At 34.7% G+C, this 16,231-nt stretch overlaps 1 protein-coding gene across 1 annotated transcript in view; it reads left to right on the plus strand.

The window, feature by feature from the left end:
- The window catches only part of USH2A (usherin), a 721,517-nt gene that overhangs the window by 265,445 nt on the left and 439,841 nt on the right, over window positions 1-16,231 (plus strand). Inside the window, exon 22 of the mRNA XM_073222145.1 lies at window positions 14,720-14,850. Within this exon, the coding sequence (XP_073078246.1) occupies window positions 14,720-14,850 (131 nt within the window). The remainder of the gene's footprint in view (window positions 1-14,719; window positions 14,851-16,231) is intronic.

A 16,231-nucleotide genomic window follows, 5' to 3' on the forward strand; every position in this document is an offset into this window, starting at 1 on the left:
AGGCACTAGACAGCCTGTCAAAGCTAATTCCAGTAGATAGTTTCTAAAGTGAAAAAGAAAAAGAGATATTGGTGGTAGTGGTAGTAGGGACGGCTTTAGGAGAATGCCTCTCCTCCACTACAATTTCTTCTTTTCTATGAACATTTATCTGCATCTGTCACTTGGTGGTAGGTGCTCTATCTACTCTATCTGCTAAATTATGTAATTCATCCTTCACAATACAGCTCAGTCATGAAGCTTTCTGTGAACTTTCTTATATACAATTGGGCTCTCGTTATAACAGAATTCATCATTTTTTGCTATGTAACCTCTACACAATTGCACATCAGTTTTTTTAATTGTGTCATTTATAGTGTTTTGCATTCATTTGGCTCACCATAGAACAACTTCATATGAGATGACTTATGCCTTTCTTATCTTTATTAGAAAAAATATATTTTGGTGAAAGAAAAAGCAAATTAATGGAACTAAGTTATTTTTAAGTTATTGTCTATTTAATTTTCTCTATTTTCATAAGAAAAAAAATTTAAGTTAATGTTTTCATGTTTCTTTCATTCCTGCTCAAAGTTACTTAATATTAGTTTTCTTTAACCACATGTAATGCTTGATTGTTTTTTCTCAACCCATGGATCAAGATCTATTTCTAAAGAAAAAATGTTTACCCCTATTATTGAAGGCTAAAAAGGTATATGTCTGACTTAAAAACTAGTCTAAATTTTTAAAGGAATTTTATGAGAGGACTAGAGTCATCTAAGAATAGATTTAGAAAAGACAGACATAGCATTCAACAAGAGAGATTAAGGAATTGCCTCAAGGAAAAATTTTGAATATAAAGGTGATAGGACAATTGAAGAAATAAATGGATAAATATATCAGTCTTTAGAAAAATATAGAAACAATTAATGATAAAGATCTATGGGTGCTATCATGTATCATTGTTCTAGAAGTCTCATCAATGCAATAAGAAATAGGAATTATAAAATTTGGACTTCAATTGGTCAAATAATCATTATTTTCTAATAATATTGTCTCCTATAAAATCAAGACAATCTGTTAAAAACATGTAATTAATAGAACAGTCTACAAGTTGGCTGGGTTCAAGAGAAATTCATTTCCTAAAGCAGTTGCTTTCCTGTTCCCAAAAATCACTTGTGAAATTAATAGGAACTTCTGTTTCTAATTTGTGCAAAAAGAGTAAGAAAGCCTCTCTTCCCCCAACACCCACTTCCCAGGTAACAAGAAAAATCTAGGCTAAATAAGTAAATATTTCTATGAGGTTGCAGGTACTGCAAAAAGCTCTGACTGAACTGAATTTTAGGAAGAAATAAATGTCTCAGTTGATCAGAGATCTGAGGAAGCTTCCATACCTGGGGATGGGCACTTGATCTCAGAAGAATAAGCTTGGCATATTAGGGAGGATTTCAGAGTCAAGCAAAAATCAGCTGAGCCTCAGAAAACATTGTGCCCTAGAGAGATGAAATGCCAAAACAAATAGATCAGAACCAAATCCAGAGATCCTCTGTACTAATATTTTTCCAAGAAAGTGTCTGTTGAAGAAGAATTAGAAATGCATCTCTTATGAATTCTTACAGTGACTGGATTCCAGAATTATGAAGGAATTTAATCCAAACATGAATCAAAAATATCTATGATCTTAACCCAATTCTGTGCCAACTTAAATATGGATACATTCAAAACAGTGGCATCACCACTTGCTGGGCGTCGGTCTGATCACAGATGAACTCAATCTAATTAGAGCTCAGTTTGAATTGACCTAGTCATTACATGCATACCTCCAGATGACCAAATTATTGAAGTTAGAAAGCAAAAATGTTAAGGCAAATATTATAGATATTTAAGGGGTTTAAATAAGGGTTTTAAAGGTAAAAATGGATATAGTACATTAGAAATTTTTAGAAGAGAAATGATAGCACTAAAAAGGAATAAAATGAAAATTACATCTGAGAAGTAAAAATATAAGCCAAATCTTTGTTGGATGGGCTTAAGAACAGATGGACAGTGCAGAACAAAAGGTTAGTGAATTTGAATACAGAAAATTATAAAATAACCAAATGAAAACAAAGAGAAAACGATTGAAAAAATCAACAGGGGATCAGTGACCTGTGGGATAACATGAGGAGCTCTAACATACATGGAGAGGGGGGTTCCAGGAAGAATAGAAAGAGAAAACAGGCGGTAAAAGTATTTGAGGAAATAACTGTTGATACATCTTCAAATTTTATGATGAAACAACAACCTACACATCAAAGAAGTTCAGTGAATTCCAAGCAGGACAAATGCAAGGAAAACCATCCTAGTTATTATATAGTCAAATAACTGAAAACAAAAGATAAGAGAAAAGAAAAATTCTCAAACCAGCTAGAGGAAAAAGATTCTCACCCATACAGGGAATGATGAAAAGAATTATGGTTAACATTTCATCAGGAATACTGGAAGTCAGAAAAAAAATAAGAGTATCACTAAAATTCTTTTTTAAAAGCTCAACCTGAATTCTTTGTTCAGTAAAAATACTACTTAAAAATTAAATTGAAAGGTGTTTACATATAAATTAAAAGAGTCAAAGCATCGTCAATAGTCCTGAACTATGACAAAACCTAAAGAATTTTTTTCAGGCTGAAAGAACATAACACAAGATAGAAACTCAAATCTGATAAAAGAATGAAGAGAACCAGAAATGAAGACTATGTGAATGAATAGAAAATTTTTTCTTAATTTCTTTAAAAGGCATTTGCCTAGCAAAAGAAAAAATATAAGTAGATTCTGCTGTTCACAATCTATATAATAGTCAAGTTTGTGACGAAAGTAGAGCAAATGCTTGGAGGATGGTAAATCAAAGTATGCTGCTACAATAAGGATCTTATATGTCAAGTTGTATAATAGTAATCATGTTAGAATATTTTATGTTAAGGATGTATAGGCTGATCCCTAGAGTAACTGTTTTTGAAAATTACCCTAAAGAAATAAAATCAAATATTAACATGCCTCTATCAATCAAACAAGCAGGAAAGACATGATAAGAGAACAAAGAACCAATGCAAGAAAAAAAAAAGTAAGAAGAAACAAATAGGAAGATGGTAAACTTCAACTATAATGATAATTGCATTGATATAAATATACAAAACACACCAATCAAGAGGCAAAGGTTATCAGATTGGCTAAAAGGGCAAGACTCAAGTATATGTATTTATGAGAAATGTACTTCAGTAAAAAATTAGATATGTTAAAAGTAGAAAAAATAAACCATGAAGCATCTTATAAGAAAATTGAAGTGGCAATATTTATGTCAGGCAAAGTAATCTTCAAGATCAGTAGTATTTACCAGAAATACAGATGTTTCACAATGACAAGCAATCATTTCTGCAAGAGGAAAATCTTCTAAATGTGCTGTGTGTAGTAAGCCTCAAAATATATGAAGCAAACCTTGCAAATTGAGGAGAAAATAGACAAATTCATTACCATATTCAAATATTTTTAAATGAGTTTACTAGTAATTAACAAAAGTAGATAAAAAATCTTTTAAGAATATAGAAAAAAGAAACTACGCTATCAACAACCTTCAGTGATACTTATTGAACACTATATCCCAAATGGGAAAACACCCAGCCTTTTCAAATGTACATGGAAATGATATGCTGAACCATAAACAAGTCTCAATGAATTTCAAAGAATTTAAGTCACAGAGTATATTATCTGGCTACACGGAATTAAATTAGAGGTCAATATAAGAAGGATGCCTAGAAAATTTCCAAATATTTGAAGTTAAACAACTCGTTTCTAAGTAATCCATGAATCAAATCATGAAACCACAAGGGAAACTTTAAAAATTGAACTTTTAAAATTTAAAAGTGAAAATATAGCATATCAGCTTTTGGAATATAGCTGAAGTAATGTTTAGAGAGAAATGTATAGGTGAAATGATTATCTTAGAAAGATCCAAGCTTTCTAAGTTTCTTACTAAAAGAGCTAATCAAAGAATAAATTAAGCCCAAAATAATGAGAAATAAGAAAATGATTAACATAAGATTAGATATCAATGAAATAGAAACAGGCAACAATGCCCAAGCTTGGCTTGCAAGAATAATGGGGGGTGGAAGCCAAAGATGAGGGGTAGATTTTAAATTAACTTTAAAAATCAATCAATATGATTCACCACATTAACAGAGGAATTATCATACCACCTCATTATGGATCTGAAAGGAATTTGACAAAATTTAACACTTACTCATAATGAAAACTTGCAGCAAACTGAGAATAGAGGGAAACTTCCCCAATTGGACAAAGCACCTCTACTTATCCTACAGATAATATTCATGATAGTGAAATATTGCACATGCTTTGCTTCTAAGATAGGGATTAAATCAGCAAATTTTTGGTGGTACTAGTCAGTGAAATAAAGCAATAAAATACAATAAAAGGCATAAATATTGGAAAAGAAAAGGAAATGTCTTTTTTGTAGTTGACATGATTATGCATGCATGTTCAATGTATGCATAAGTAGCAGAACTAATAAGATGATTTCAAAAAGGTTGTAGTATACAAAGTTACTATAAATAAAATTAAATATACTAGTAATGCACTTAAGAGCATCTAAAACATAGTACTTAAAAATAAGTTTAACAAAATAAATGAAAAGACTCTATATCTAAAACTATAAAACTTAGAAAAATTATGTAAACCTAAATCAATAATAGTCCTGTCATACTTGTAGATAAAAAGCAAAATATACTTATAATAGACATATCCCACAAAATCAGTCTATAGGTTTAATGTAATGACCAAATTTCTAGCAAGATTTTTAAAGGGAAGTCTCAAGTTGATTCTACAAATTAAAAGGTAATGCAAAAAAGTCTAGAATGTTCCAAAAAAATTCTATAATAAAGTATAATAAATTTGGCATACTTATGCTATCTGACTAAAATAAACCCTTAAAAAAATAAGTCTTAAATAAGACTTAAAGCCACACAATTAAGACTTCATAGTATTTGTGGAAATACTGGCAAATAAATTAGAATTAAACTCAGATTTTTCAGTGTCAATTAAATTTGATGGAATTAAGGCAATTTGATGCAAAAAGTACATCTTTTCAACAAATGATATTGCATAGTCTGGAATAGTCTGGAAAAAATAAAGATTGACACCTATCTCACCTCATATATACAAGTTAATTTCAGATAGAATTATAGACCTACAAGTAAAAGCTTAAAGTTATAAAACTTCTAGAAGAAAAATAAGAAAATGTCATGGTGATCTGGGTATTGGTAAAGACTTCTTGGACAGAATACAAAAGCACTGTCCATTAAAAAATGATAAATTTAACTTCTTCAAAAGATGCTAAGAAAATGAAAAGGTAGACACCAAATGGGTCATAGGCTAATACCTGTTTAACTTAGAAACTACCAAGCAGTTTTCCAAAAAGGTGTTCCATCTTATACTTACTGAGCAATGTATGAGAGTTCAAGTTGTATCACATGTTTGGTGGAACTGGGTATTGTACATTTTAGCCATTTTCTAGTGAGTGCAGAATATGGAGTTTTAAATGTTAGTCATTCTGGTGAATATGGCTTGGTATCTGACTGTACTTTTAATTTCAGTTCCCTGGTTGATAAAATCGAGTGTCTTTCTTGTGAGACTTGGTTATTCTCATATCAAGGTTTTTAAGTCAAGTGACTGTGCAAACATTTCGCCCCTGTTTTTTGAGTTGTAGAATTTTAGATATTCTGTATATCCATACCAGTTATGAGATTTTGAAATTCTGATACAGATTTTTTTTTGTTCATATCTGTAAATGCTTTTAAGCAGTTCTGTTAGTCATGCCGGGAAAATGTATTACAGTTTCCCTCTCTGTGTTTGGATTTTAGAGGGAAGAATTTTCATTAGCCAAAATGTTTTGGTTCTCATTTTCTTTTTGTTCTTACAGTTGCTTTGTATGGATATTACCTGATTATTTCTAATTATTTTGAAATGTCTTATATTCTCCTGGATCTACAATAACAAGGATATGTCAGGGTGGAGGTTTTGGGGAGGCTTGGTAGGTTTCTTAGTTCAAGTGACATATTCTGTGTTTCCACGAAAGGTGGTTTATTTTATGGACAGTACTCTCTGTGAGTGGTTTGTGTATTTTCAGATTTTCTGATTGTCTTTTGTTTCTGTAGAACTCTTAATTTCTTATTTGCTTCCTCCTCTGAGTCTAAGAGAGATGGCCCCTTCAGCTTCTCTCCCTCTTTCCCAGAAGCAGGGCCTTCCACGGACTGCCCTCTCCTTTTCTGGGCCCTTTTGGGGCCTCTTTCTTTGAATTTCCCGGTAGCCAGTGTTTTGACCCAGCAGGCGTAAGTCCTGTTCTTTGTGTCTTTTCACCCAGGGAGGGACTGACTTTCAAGGGGTGGTTTTATCTGATTTCTGCCATGCTTAGGTCGTTGATACCCTCTCCCCTTTTCTGTTCATTTTCTCTTACTTGTAACTCCAGTGTGAACTCCTACGCTGGCTCTACTGTCTTATAATGTTTTTTTCTGTACTTTACATATTGATGGGTTTTTAGTGTTCTCTCTCTCCCATTGGGTTATGGGTGGTTTTATTCACTCTCCTTGTTCAGAATGTTTTTTAGAGGAAATGTGGAAAGATTTGCATTACTCTGCCATCATTATCCAAGGGGAAGCTGAGTCATCTGGACTAAAACTTTAAATGTTAAAAAAACTCATGAATATGACCTTCATGAATATGAATACAACTATATTAAATATGAATGGAAACGATATTTTTATGAATATGACTATATTAAAGACTACTTTTTATTACTTTGTGGGTAGGGAAGTAGTTTCTAATTAAAGCACAATTCCAGAAGAAATGAAGACAAATATTTTAAAATTTTGAATCTTTGCATTTCAGCCATAGGATAATGGAAACACCACCACAAGGTTAAAAGGCACGCAGCAAACTGGAAGAAAATATCAGAAACATCGACATATGAAGGATCGACATTTAACTATTCCACAGAAATTTATTGAGGGCTTAGAATTAAGCACACAATGTTTGGGGCTTACATTTTAGGATATAGAGATATAAGTTCAATAAATGATAAATGTACAGAGTGTGCTGGAGATGATACATGCTATGGAGGGATGGTTATTAATAGGTCCATCATAGGGGGCCTCTCAGAGAAGCTGAATTAGAGAAAGACCTGCAAAAGGTGAGCCAGCAGACCATGCACACACCAGGAGAAGATTTTTCCAGGCAGAGGAAAGAACAGTTACTGAAGTAGCTGGCATGGAGAAAGGGACAGGAAGCACACAAGGAAATGCGAGGAAGTAGAAACGGGATTATTTAGGATGTGATAGACGATTGTGTTGGCTTTGGCTTGTGCTTGGAGTAACACAAGAAGCTTTTGGTGGGCACCAGAAAGAGAAGGGACGTGACCAGAATCGTGTTTTGATGGGGTCACTGTTTTGTGTGTGTGTGTGTGTGTGTGTGTGTGTGTGTGTGTACATGTGTGGTGTTTGGGGGGGTTTAGAGCAAGGATGGTAATGGACGAGCAGTTAGGGAAGACGATTATAATAACCTAGGAAATAGAAAATGGTGATTTGTGACATGTGATGATCCACAGTATATAAATAACTTGGATGAGGCAAGTAGAAACAAATAATTAGACCCTTTGATATTGGTCAAAAACATTTGTATGTGCAGCTCCCAGAAAAATCTATGGCTTTTAAAGCCTAAAATTTTACCACCACTAATGATATAAAAAATGACTCAAAACAACACAGATTTCTCATTCTTTGAATCTCAGATTTTGAAATACCTGAGATGGCCAAATAGTAAGGAAATGGTCATTTACATTAAGGAAGAGCATATAAATTAATTATTGGTTTTGAAAGGTAATATGTCAATATTTATGAAATTTTGAAATATTCACATTAACTGAACACTAGCATAGAGACTAAAACACACAAACAAAAATGGTTGTTGCACTATTTTAATAAAATATAAATTTTAAATTTTAATATAAAAAAATAGAAACCCAAGTAAATGGTGTCTATGGTAAAACTATAAAATAACTATGGTAAATTTTAGTTAGATAAAATTGTTTGTAAACTAATGTGGAAAGATACCTGCTGTGTGTTACTAAGTGAAAAAAAATTGTAGAGGCATTATTCACAATGGCCAAAATATGGAAACAACTCAAGTGTCCCTCAATAGTTGAATGGATAAAGAAAAATGTGGAATGTATATGTAAACACACACATGCAGGAATATTATTCAACAACAATAAAGAAGGAAATCCTGCCATTTGCAACAGCATGGATGATCCTGGGAGCATTATGCTGAGTGAAATATGCCAGAGAAAGATGAATACTATATGGATTCACTTATATGTGGAATCAGAAAGAAAAAAAACCCCATCAAATTCTTGGAAGCAGAGAGCAGAATGGTGGTTACCAGGGCCTGGGGTGATGTTTGTTGGTCAAAGGTATGAAGCTGAATTTATATAGGATTAATAAGTCTAGAGATCTAATGTACAGGCATGATGACTATATAGTACTGTAATGAACACTGGGAAGGTGCTAAGAGAGTAAGTTTCAGATGCATTCATCACAGATGAAAAGATGGTAACCATGTGAGGATATGATGTATTAATTAGCATGACTATAAAAATTTCACTATGTATATGTCTATCAAATCCTCATGTACTCTTAAATATGTATAACTTTTATTAAATTTTTTTAGACTTGCTGTATAATGTGTGATATAACCCAACCTTGGCAAAGAGAAAAACAAATGAACAATGACATTATATGTGTGTGTGCATGTGTGTGTGTGTGTGTAACACACTTAAAGAAAAAGTTTGCCAAGTTGTTGACAGTGGTTTCTCTGAAGTTGGCAGGTAGGACTTCCAGAAAACTTTCACTTTCACCTTTTCTACTTCTATAATTTGAATTTTATATAACTATTATTTAATACTCTAAGCATTTTAGGCAAACTTTGAAGTTTAACATGTATACAGAAAAATGTGAAAATCATAAATGGTACAAGTTGATGAATTTTAAGAACTGAACAGCCCCATGTTACCAGCACCCAAATTACTGAACAGAACATTGCTGGGCCACCAGAGGCCCTGCACCGAGCTCTGGTCTAAATTACAACCAGGGTTACCTCTACTCTGACTTCTAACACCATGAATTTATTTTGCCGGGTTTTGAACTTGTATAAATAGAATCACACAGGATGTAATTTTTTGTGCGAGTATCTTATGAACAATGTCATGTTTGTCAGATACATGCATGTAGTTGCTTGCAGCTATAATTTGTTCATTTTCATTGGGTATCCCTTTTCATATTGTATCCCATTTAGTTATCCTTCCACTGTTGATGATATTTATGTGTGGTTTAATGAAAAGCATTGCTGTAGACACACTTGCCTATCTTTCTGAACCTATATTTTGGGGGGGATATATACTTTGAGGTCGATTAGCTGGATCAGAAGGCATGCATATATTTAGAAGATATATGGATAACTTAATAAATACTTCCAAAGAGCTTTTCAAAGTTATTGTACCAACTTATATTCCCATTGGTAGTTTTGAGCATTCTAGTTTCTCTGTTTGGCAACACTTTGTATTTTCTATTTCACTTTGGCCATTTTAGTGGGCATTACATTTTATTGTGCATTTCTCTGATGATTAATGATGCTGAGCATCTTTTTTATACAATTATAGGTAATTTGAACATCATCTTTTTTAAGAGCTATTTGCCCCCATTTTTCTAATGGTTTATGTGTCTTTTTCTTTTGATGCATAGGAATAGATTTTTTTTTCTGGATATATATCTGTTATAAAAAATCTATTGCAAATATCTTCTGTACTAGTTGCCTTTTCACTCTCTTATTCATGCCTTTTGTTAGACAAAAGTTCTTAATTCTAATGAAGACAAATTTAATTCCTCTTTCTATTATATTTTACCTGTATTTGTTTAAGAACTGTGCTTATTCCATGACCTGTAACTGTATTGTCTTTATAATTATTTCTAAATTATAAAACACACTTACATAGAAGTTAAGTAATCCCATCCCTCTCAGATTTTTAGATTTTTAAAATGTATGTCACATATGTATGTCTGTCTTGTATACCAATGTATCCCAAAAGCCTAGAAGGCTGCACAAAGTTATGTTTCCTTAAATATTTCTTGAAGAATGAATGAATATTGAGGTTGAAGAGTGCTCTATGAGCTCTCCAAATACTTGAAACAGAAAATTATACTTCAGAATATTTCTTCTCTGTCTTGTTTTTTTTTAAATCAACATCTAAAATTAGGAAGTGATAAGTGTATGTTTTTTACTTTTCTGCCCATTTTAGTCAGCATTGCTCCTTAACACAAATCTTTATAGTGAAAAAATATTTTGGCACTTCTTGCGTCTGGTCCATGTGACTTCTTATTCTCAGGCCTGTAATGAAAGCACGTTCATGAGACACAAGAAAAGACAGGGGTCAAGCTCAGTCACATGGTTGATTTTAAGGCTTCTGCTCGCATGGGGCATCACATGTCTACTTCCATTCCTGTGCCCAATGCAAGTCACATGGCTCAGGCTAAAGTTGATGGACAGGGTTTTATTTATATATATACATATATATATATATATATAATTTTACAGGAAAAAAGGATGTGAATAATTTCGAACCATTAGGCATTTTACATTATCTCTTAGGAAATTCGACAATATTTTCTTTAAAATATTTCATAAAATATTTTAAAAAATATTCTATATGTTTATCCAAAGAATGTTATATTTATACATCTATGATTTTGGTTCATTTAAAATATTGATTATATAATTTATATAATTATGTAATTTGGCTCAAAGATAGGATTTGTCTGTGTATACGACAATAATTTACTGATTTTCAAGAACACGATGTTACAATGGAGGTGTGCATTTTCTAATTTCTTCATAGTATACAAACAAAAGAAAATGACTCATTATTTTTCTTTGTAATGTGAGGAGAAAAATGACAAGATTGAATTATTTGACAAAGCTGGGGGCAAGCTGACCACACATCAGACCAAATTACCCTTCCTACACTAAATCCTCCCTTTTCACAAGGCATTTTCCTTGATCAGTGTAAAGTATTATATTGTAGTTGGGGTAAGAATGCATTTCTTTGTTATGTAAGTATAAAACTTGGAAATTAAGTGCTGTATCTGAGAAGCACATGCACTTGCAGATGCCTTGAAGAATGTATAGTGCTAGTTGATTTATTTGAGAGTATAACTTGGCTAATAATTCTTTGATTCAATTTCATTCATCAAATTCCCTTTCAGTTAGGGACAAGTAATTGTATTCCTAACTTGAGCAATTATTAATTTCTTCCCTCCAATCCTTCCGTTATTTTCCTACCTACTGCTACATAGGTGCCTACTGCACACTAGGAGAGAATTCTGCCACCTTCATGTCCCAAATTGTAGCTATTTTTAGGAAATGAACTTCAACAGTCGATTTTAAAGCAATAGTTTTAATTACAGTATTGGACACCACATATAAAATCAAGAAATAGTGACAGAAACGTAAGATCTCTGAAGGAGGGAGCTACTCTGAATCAAAAGGAGAGAAGCATAAGAATAGAGGAGTTGATAGAAATATAATTGTTCTCTGGTCAGAACGTTGACCAGGCCTTGGCTATGTCTGTGGTTTTGATGACAGATGTCTGTCCTTCTTTCACCTGACTGGTCTATTGTAATAATTAACTTTGGCCTCCCATTTCTTTTTCTGTAATTTTTTTCTAATGAGCGCTCTAAACCCACCACCTATTCATCCATCCCTCAGTCCTTATCACCCAGGAGTTTGGACTTTGGCCATTCCATTCAGTTGAAAAAGACTGTGTCTAATGATTAGTAATTACCAGTTTCCTAAGCTTTTTTTTAGCTCTTATTAGTCTAGATCTATAGGAAATGTTACATGGTTAACTACTTTGCTTTCTTAAAGTCCTCTCCTATACAGGCTTCCCTCTTATCATATCATCCTGATAGTTCTGACTTAATTACTGCCCCTATTCTTTCCTTTTTGTAAATGTGGGGCATTTCCCCCAATGTTCTTTTCCTTTCTCTATCCAATCTGTTTCTCAGAGATGTGAATTCTCAGTACAAAATTGCCAATTTATTTTTCTTGCTTCATCTCTTCTGAGGTTTAGTTTCTCATTTCCAAATTATGGACAATTTTTCACACCATTTATATAAACTTGATGTTCCCCAAACTGAACTTATATCCTCAACCCCATATTTTCATCTTTACCTAACCTATTCGTGTTAATGCCACTTTTCCCTAAATAATTGGTAAAAAGAATTGGCCATATTAACTCACTTCCTCACCTCAGATCAACATGTCCTAATGAGTCTCATCTGAAATATAGAGAGTCCATTCTTTCAACCCATTGAGTTACTTGCTGGTACTTAATAAAAATCCTTAACTTCTTCCCAAAAGCATAGTAATAGATATCCTAACTGGTTCTTCTGTAGCCAAATTATCTGTATCCTCCATACTTCCAGCATTAGTTTGGTTGTTTGCTGACTTTGATCATTCTATTCCCTAGTTCCACCCATTTTTTAACACCTGCCTTTAGTCTATAGGATAAATTCCAGTCTGAAAGCTCAACCTTTTCCCTCCACTTAGCAGGAGAGATGAAAGTAATAAGTTAGTAAGAGGTTCAAATGAGTTTGCATGTGCTGAAAGTGATTTGTTGGGACAATCTTAGTCTGCCAAGTGAGAGAGGGGCCAGGGTGGACCAGGTACTGATTCTAACAGCAGAAACATAATGTCCTAGCAGAGAGAAGGGAGAGAATCCCAGAGTCTGAGGCAATTCACAATGAGTAGGACAAGTATGTTTGAAAAGGGCGCAAAGCATAAAACCCGGAAGCTGAAGCTGTCTAGGCCAGGAAGGCCAGGAAAATTTATGTCACTTCTTTAGAAAGTCAGAAGCCCACATGCCAGGCGGGCTTGCCTTCGCTGGTTTAAATGTTTTTCGCTCTAAAGGCACTTAAAACACAACCTTCTTTTCCATCTTTGTCCTCTACTCTAACTTCTCAAGCCAGATAGTGTCTAGGATGGGGGCTGAGAGGTGGTCTGGCCTATTTCTCCAGAATCGTCTCTTAACTCAGTCCTTCCTATCTAGCTTTCCTTAGTACTCTCTGTGCCCTGAGACACTTGTCCAGTTTCCCCCACAGTCCTTCATCTTCCCTGAAAACAACCCCAAGCATCACCTTCTCTGTGACACCTTCCTTAATCCTCTTGAATCTAATTACGTCTTGTAAATATCTCCATAACACTTACCACCTCTCATTACAGTTTTTTGTTCTCTTGTCTTTTCCCCCAACTAGAACTTAATGTCAGGTACTGGCTTGTGGGTTTTTCTTCTTTCGGTGCAGCAAATGTTAATGTTCCATAGATGGCTATTTAAAAACTGGCTCTCCGATGCTCACAAAATGACTTCTGCCTTCCTGCCTCCACATCCCTGCTAAAACTTCCCTGCTTAACTCTAATGCACATGCCACCTCCTTTCTCCTCATCCAGACTCAAGATACTTACTAAGTACACCTGAACACTGTGTGATGTGCCGGGGGTGGGAAGATGAATCAGACATGGTTCCTGAAGCAGTTGCAGTTTACTGAGCCCAATTCAATAGCTTCTCCTAGGTAAGGCCTTCGGCTACCAGTCCAGCCTAAAGGGAGCTCTCTCTCCCATTCAAAGTCTCATACTTCCCGGTTGACGGTATTACTATACAAATCAGGATTCATTAACTTTTCTGTGCAATGTTCTTGAGCTTTTATTTGACCCTCATGGACATTCTTGAGCTCTTATTTGATTCTTAGTATATGATTTGTCTGTTAAGACAGATACGTTTTATATTTCCAACTAAGGTGAAGACTCTTTGAGAACAGAGATTGTGCCTCTTAAAATTATTTGCCAATTTCAATACATTAAGTAAGATGCCTGACACACAGGAAGAGCCCCTAGTGTGGGTTGAGTGAGTGGGACACTAGAAAGAATGGGGGTGAGTTGGGCATGTGGTGGAAGGTAGAAAGCACTTTATAGGACCATTGCAAGCTCTGCTTGTCTCCTGAGCTGGGGAAATTTCCACAAGATGAGCATTATGTGTCCAGGGCAGAGCTGTAGGTGATAATAAGGGACGGGGGGAAGGGGGGGGGGCTGAAATTCTGAAGCCTGCAGACCATTTGGTTATAGGACAGTTTTCAGAAAATGAGTTCCATGGGCCACCTGGTAGATGCTCTTTCCAGTTTTTAGCTTCTATTACTTAACTGACTCTTTAAACTTCATATGTATTTTAAATAAGGCCCCCTGCATTTTCTTTATTCATATAAAAACCCATTTATTTTCATAAATCTGATATTTTCATATTGATACTCTCCATATCCAATCTTGGGTTGACAGCATGTCTTTTTATATTGATGAGTTTTGCATAAATATAAACTTCATTATATATTGATTAGTGAGAGTGTGGGCTTGAGTTACCAAGTACAGGTTGTCATTCATAATGGGATATATTTAAAACCAAATGGCTGGTACCATCCCAGTACATTGCTGTGTCTAATTTCCTGACTGTACTCACTATTTCATAAATAATAATGAAAGTAAATGTACGTTTACCAGAAAGAATCAACAAAACCCAACACTGATTCCCTGATTGCATTTGTCTCACCAGGCATTAGGGCCAGCTTTCGAACAAGAGTGCCTGAAGGTTTGATTGTCTTTGCGGCATCACCTGGCAGTCAGGAAGAGTATTTTGCACTTCAGTTGAAGAATGGACGTCCTTATTTTCTCTTCGATCCTCAGGTAAACGAGTAATCATAAGAGTTGATAGTTTTGAGGGTTTACTAGGTGCCAGGTACTGAGGTAAGAGCTTGTCTTTTCACATCAAATCCTCCTCAGAACCTTAGAGGGAAGTCTAATTATTATCTGCACTTCACCAAAGAAGAAAATTAACCTGCAAAAACACTGTGACTTGCCCACAGTTAAAATAGCAGAGCTAAATTTCAAACCACATACCCTGACTGAGAATCCATGTGCTTAACAACCATATGCTACCATATAATGAAGATTAAAACCTTTAAATAAATTTGAGATCTATTTTTATTTTCTTTGAAAGCAAAATTGTACCTCTCTTTATAATCCCTCCCTCCCTCCTTCCTTCCTTCCTGTTCACCAGCGAATGTGTAAGTACCTGTCAGGTACTGTTGTGCTAGGTATTGTGAATTATAATAGTTTTAAAGTTCAACATGGTCCTGCCTCTATGAAACAATCTAAATAGGATACAGTAAAAAATCAATTTAAAATATTCATGAGTATAATAAAAGAAGTATGAGATACTATGTATTATGGGAGCATAACATGAAGGGTCTTTCTTTTCTGAGTTGTCAGTACTCTCTGAAAATGTGATATTTAAGCGAGATGCAAAATAATGAGGAAAAGTTGGTCAGCACACATGAGGACAGGTGTCAAAGATAGGGCAGGACAGGAGAAATACTGATGAGAGATGAGGGGAGAGCCTGGGAATAAGATTTCCAGTCAGAGCAAACAGCAAATGTTGTGTCCACGATAGACAAGAACATGCATATTCAATGTCCTGAGATGAATCTAATATGGTCATGGAAAAAGAACAAAGAAAAAAGTGGTAGGCTGAAAAGCTGGGTAGACACTAAGTTATTTAGGGCCTTGTAAGCAAATAAGAGCATTTGAAACTTTCCTAAGGGCAATGGGAAACAATTGAATAGTTACCTTCACATTAATCGAACAAATAAATATTAGTAAGCATTTGACCTGAGGCACTGTATTGGGTCTGTGAGTAATGGAGAAATGAGCAAGAAATGTAAAAGAATGTTTTACTTTCCATTTTCTTAGGTTTTCAACTTAAAACCTCTGATCTAAGTCATAAATTGTGCTTGCCGAATAAGTGCTTTGCATTGTATTGGGGAAGCTGGTGTGACTTCCCCTCTGCATCTAAGCGGCCATGGGCCAGAGCTCTGAGTGAGGACCACAACCACACACCCTGCAGACCCCCTCACCGGGAGATGAAAGGCAGGGCCTGCTGGATGGCATGTGTCTGAGTCCTCCCTGCAGAGGACCTCAAAAAGCAGGCTGAGTCCTTCCTGCACTAGGAAAGGGGTGCCAGGCCCTGGCAACCGGAAAGATCAGGGGAAGAAAGGTGTACTCCTGG

The sequence above is a fragment of the Manis javanica genome, chromosome 14, assembly GCF_040802235.1.
Source record: "Manis javanica isolate MJ-LG chromosome 14, MJ_LKY, whole genome shotgun sequence".
In the NCBI taxonomy this organism is placed as follows: Eukaryota; Metazoa; Chordata; class Mammalia; order Pholidota; family Manidae; genus Manis; species Manis javanica.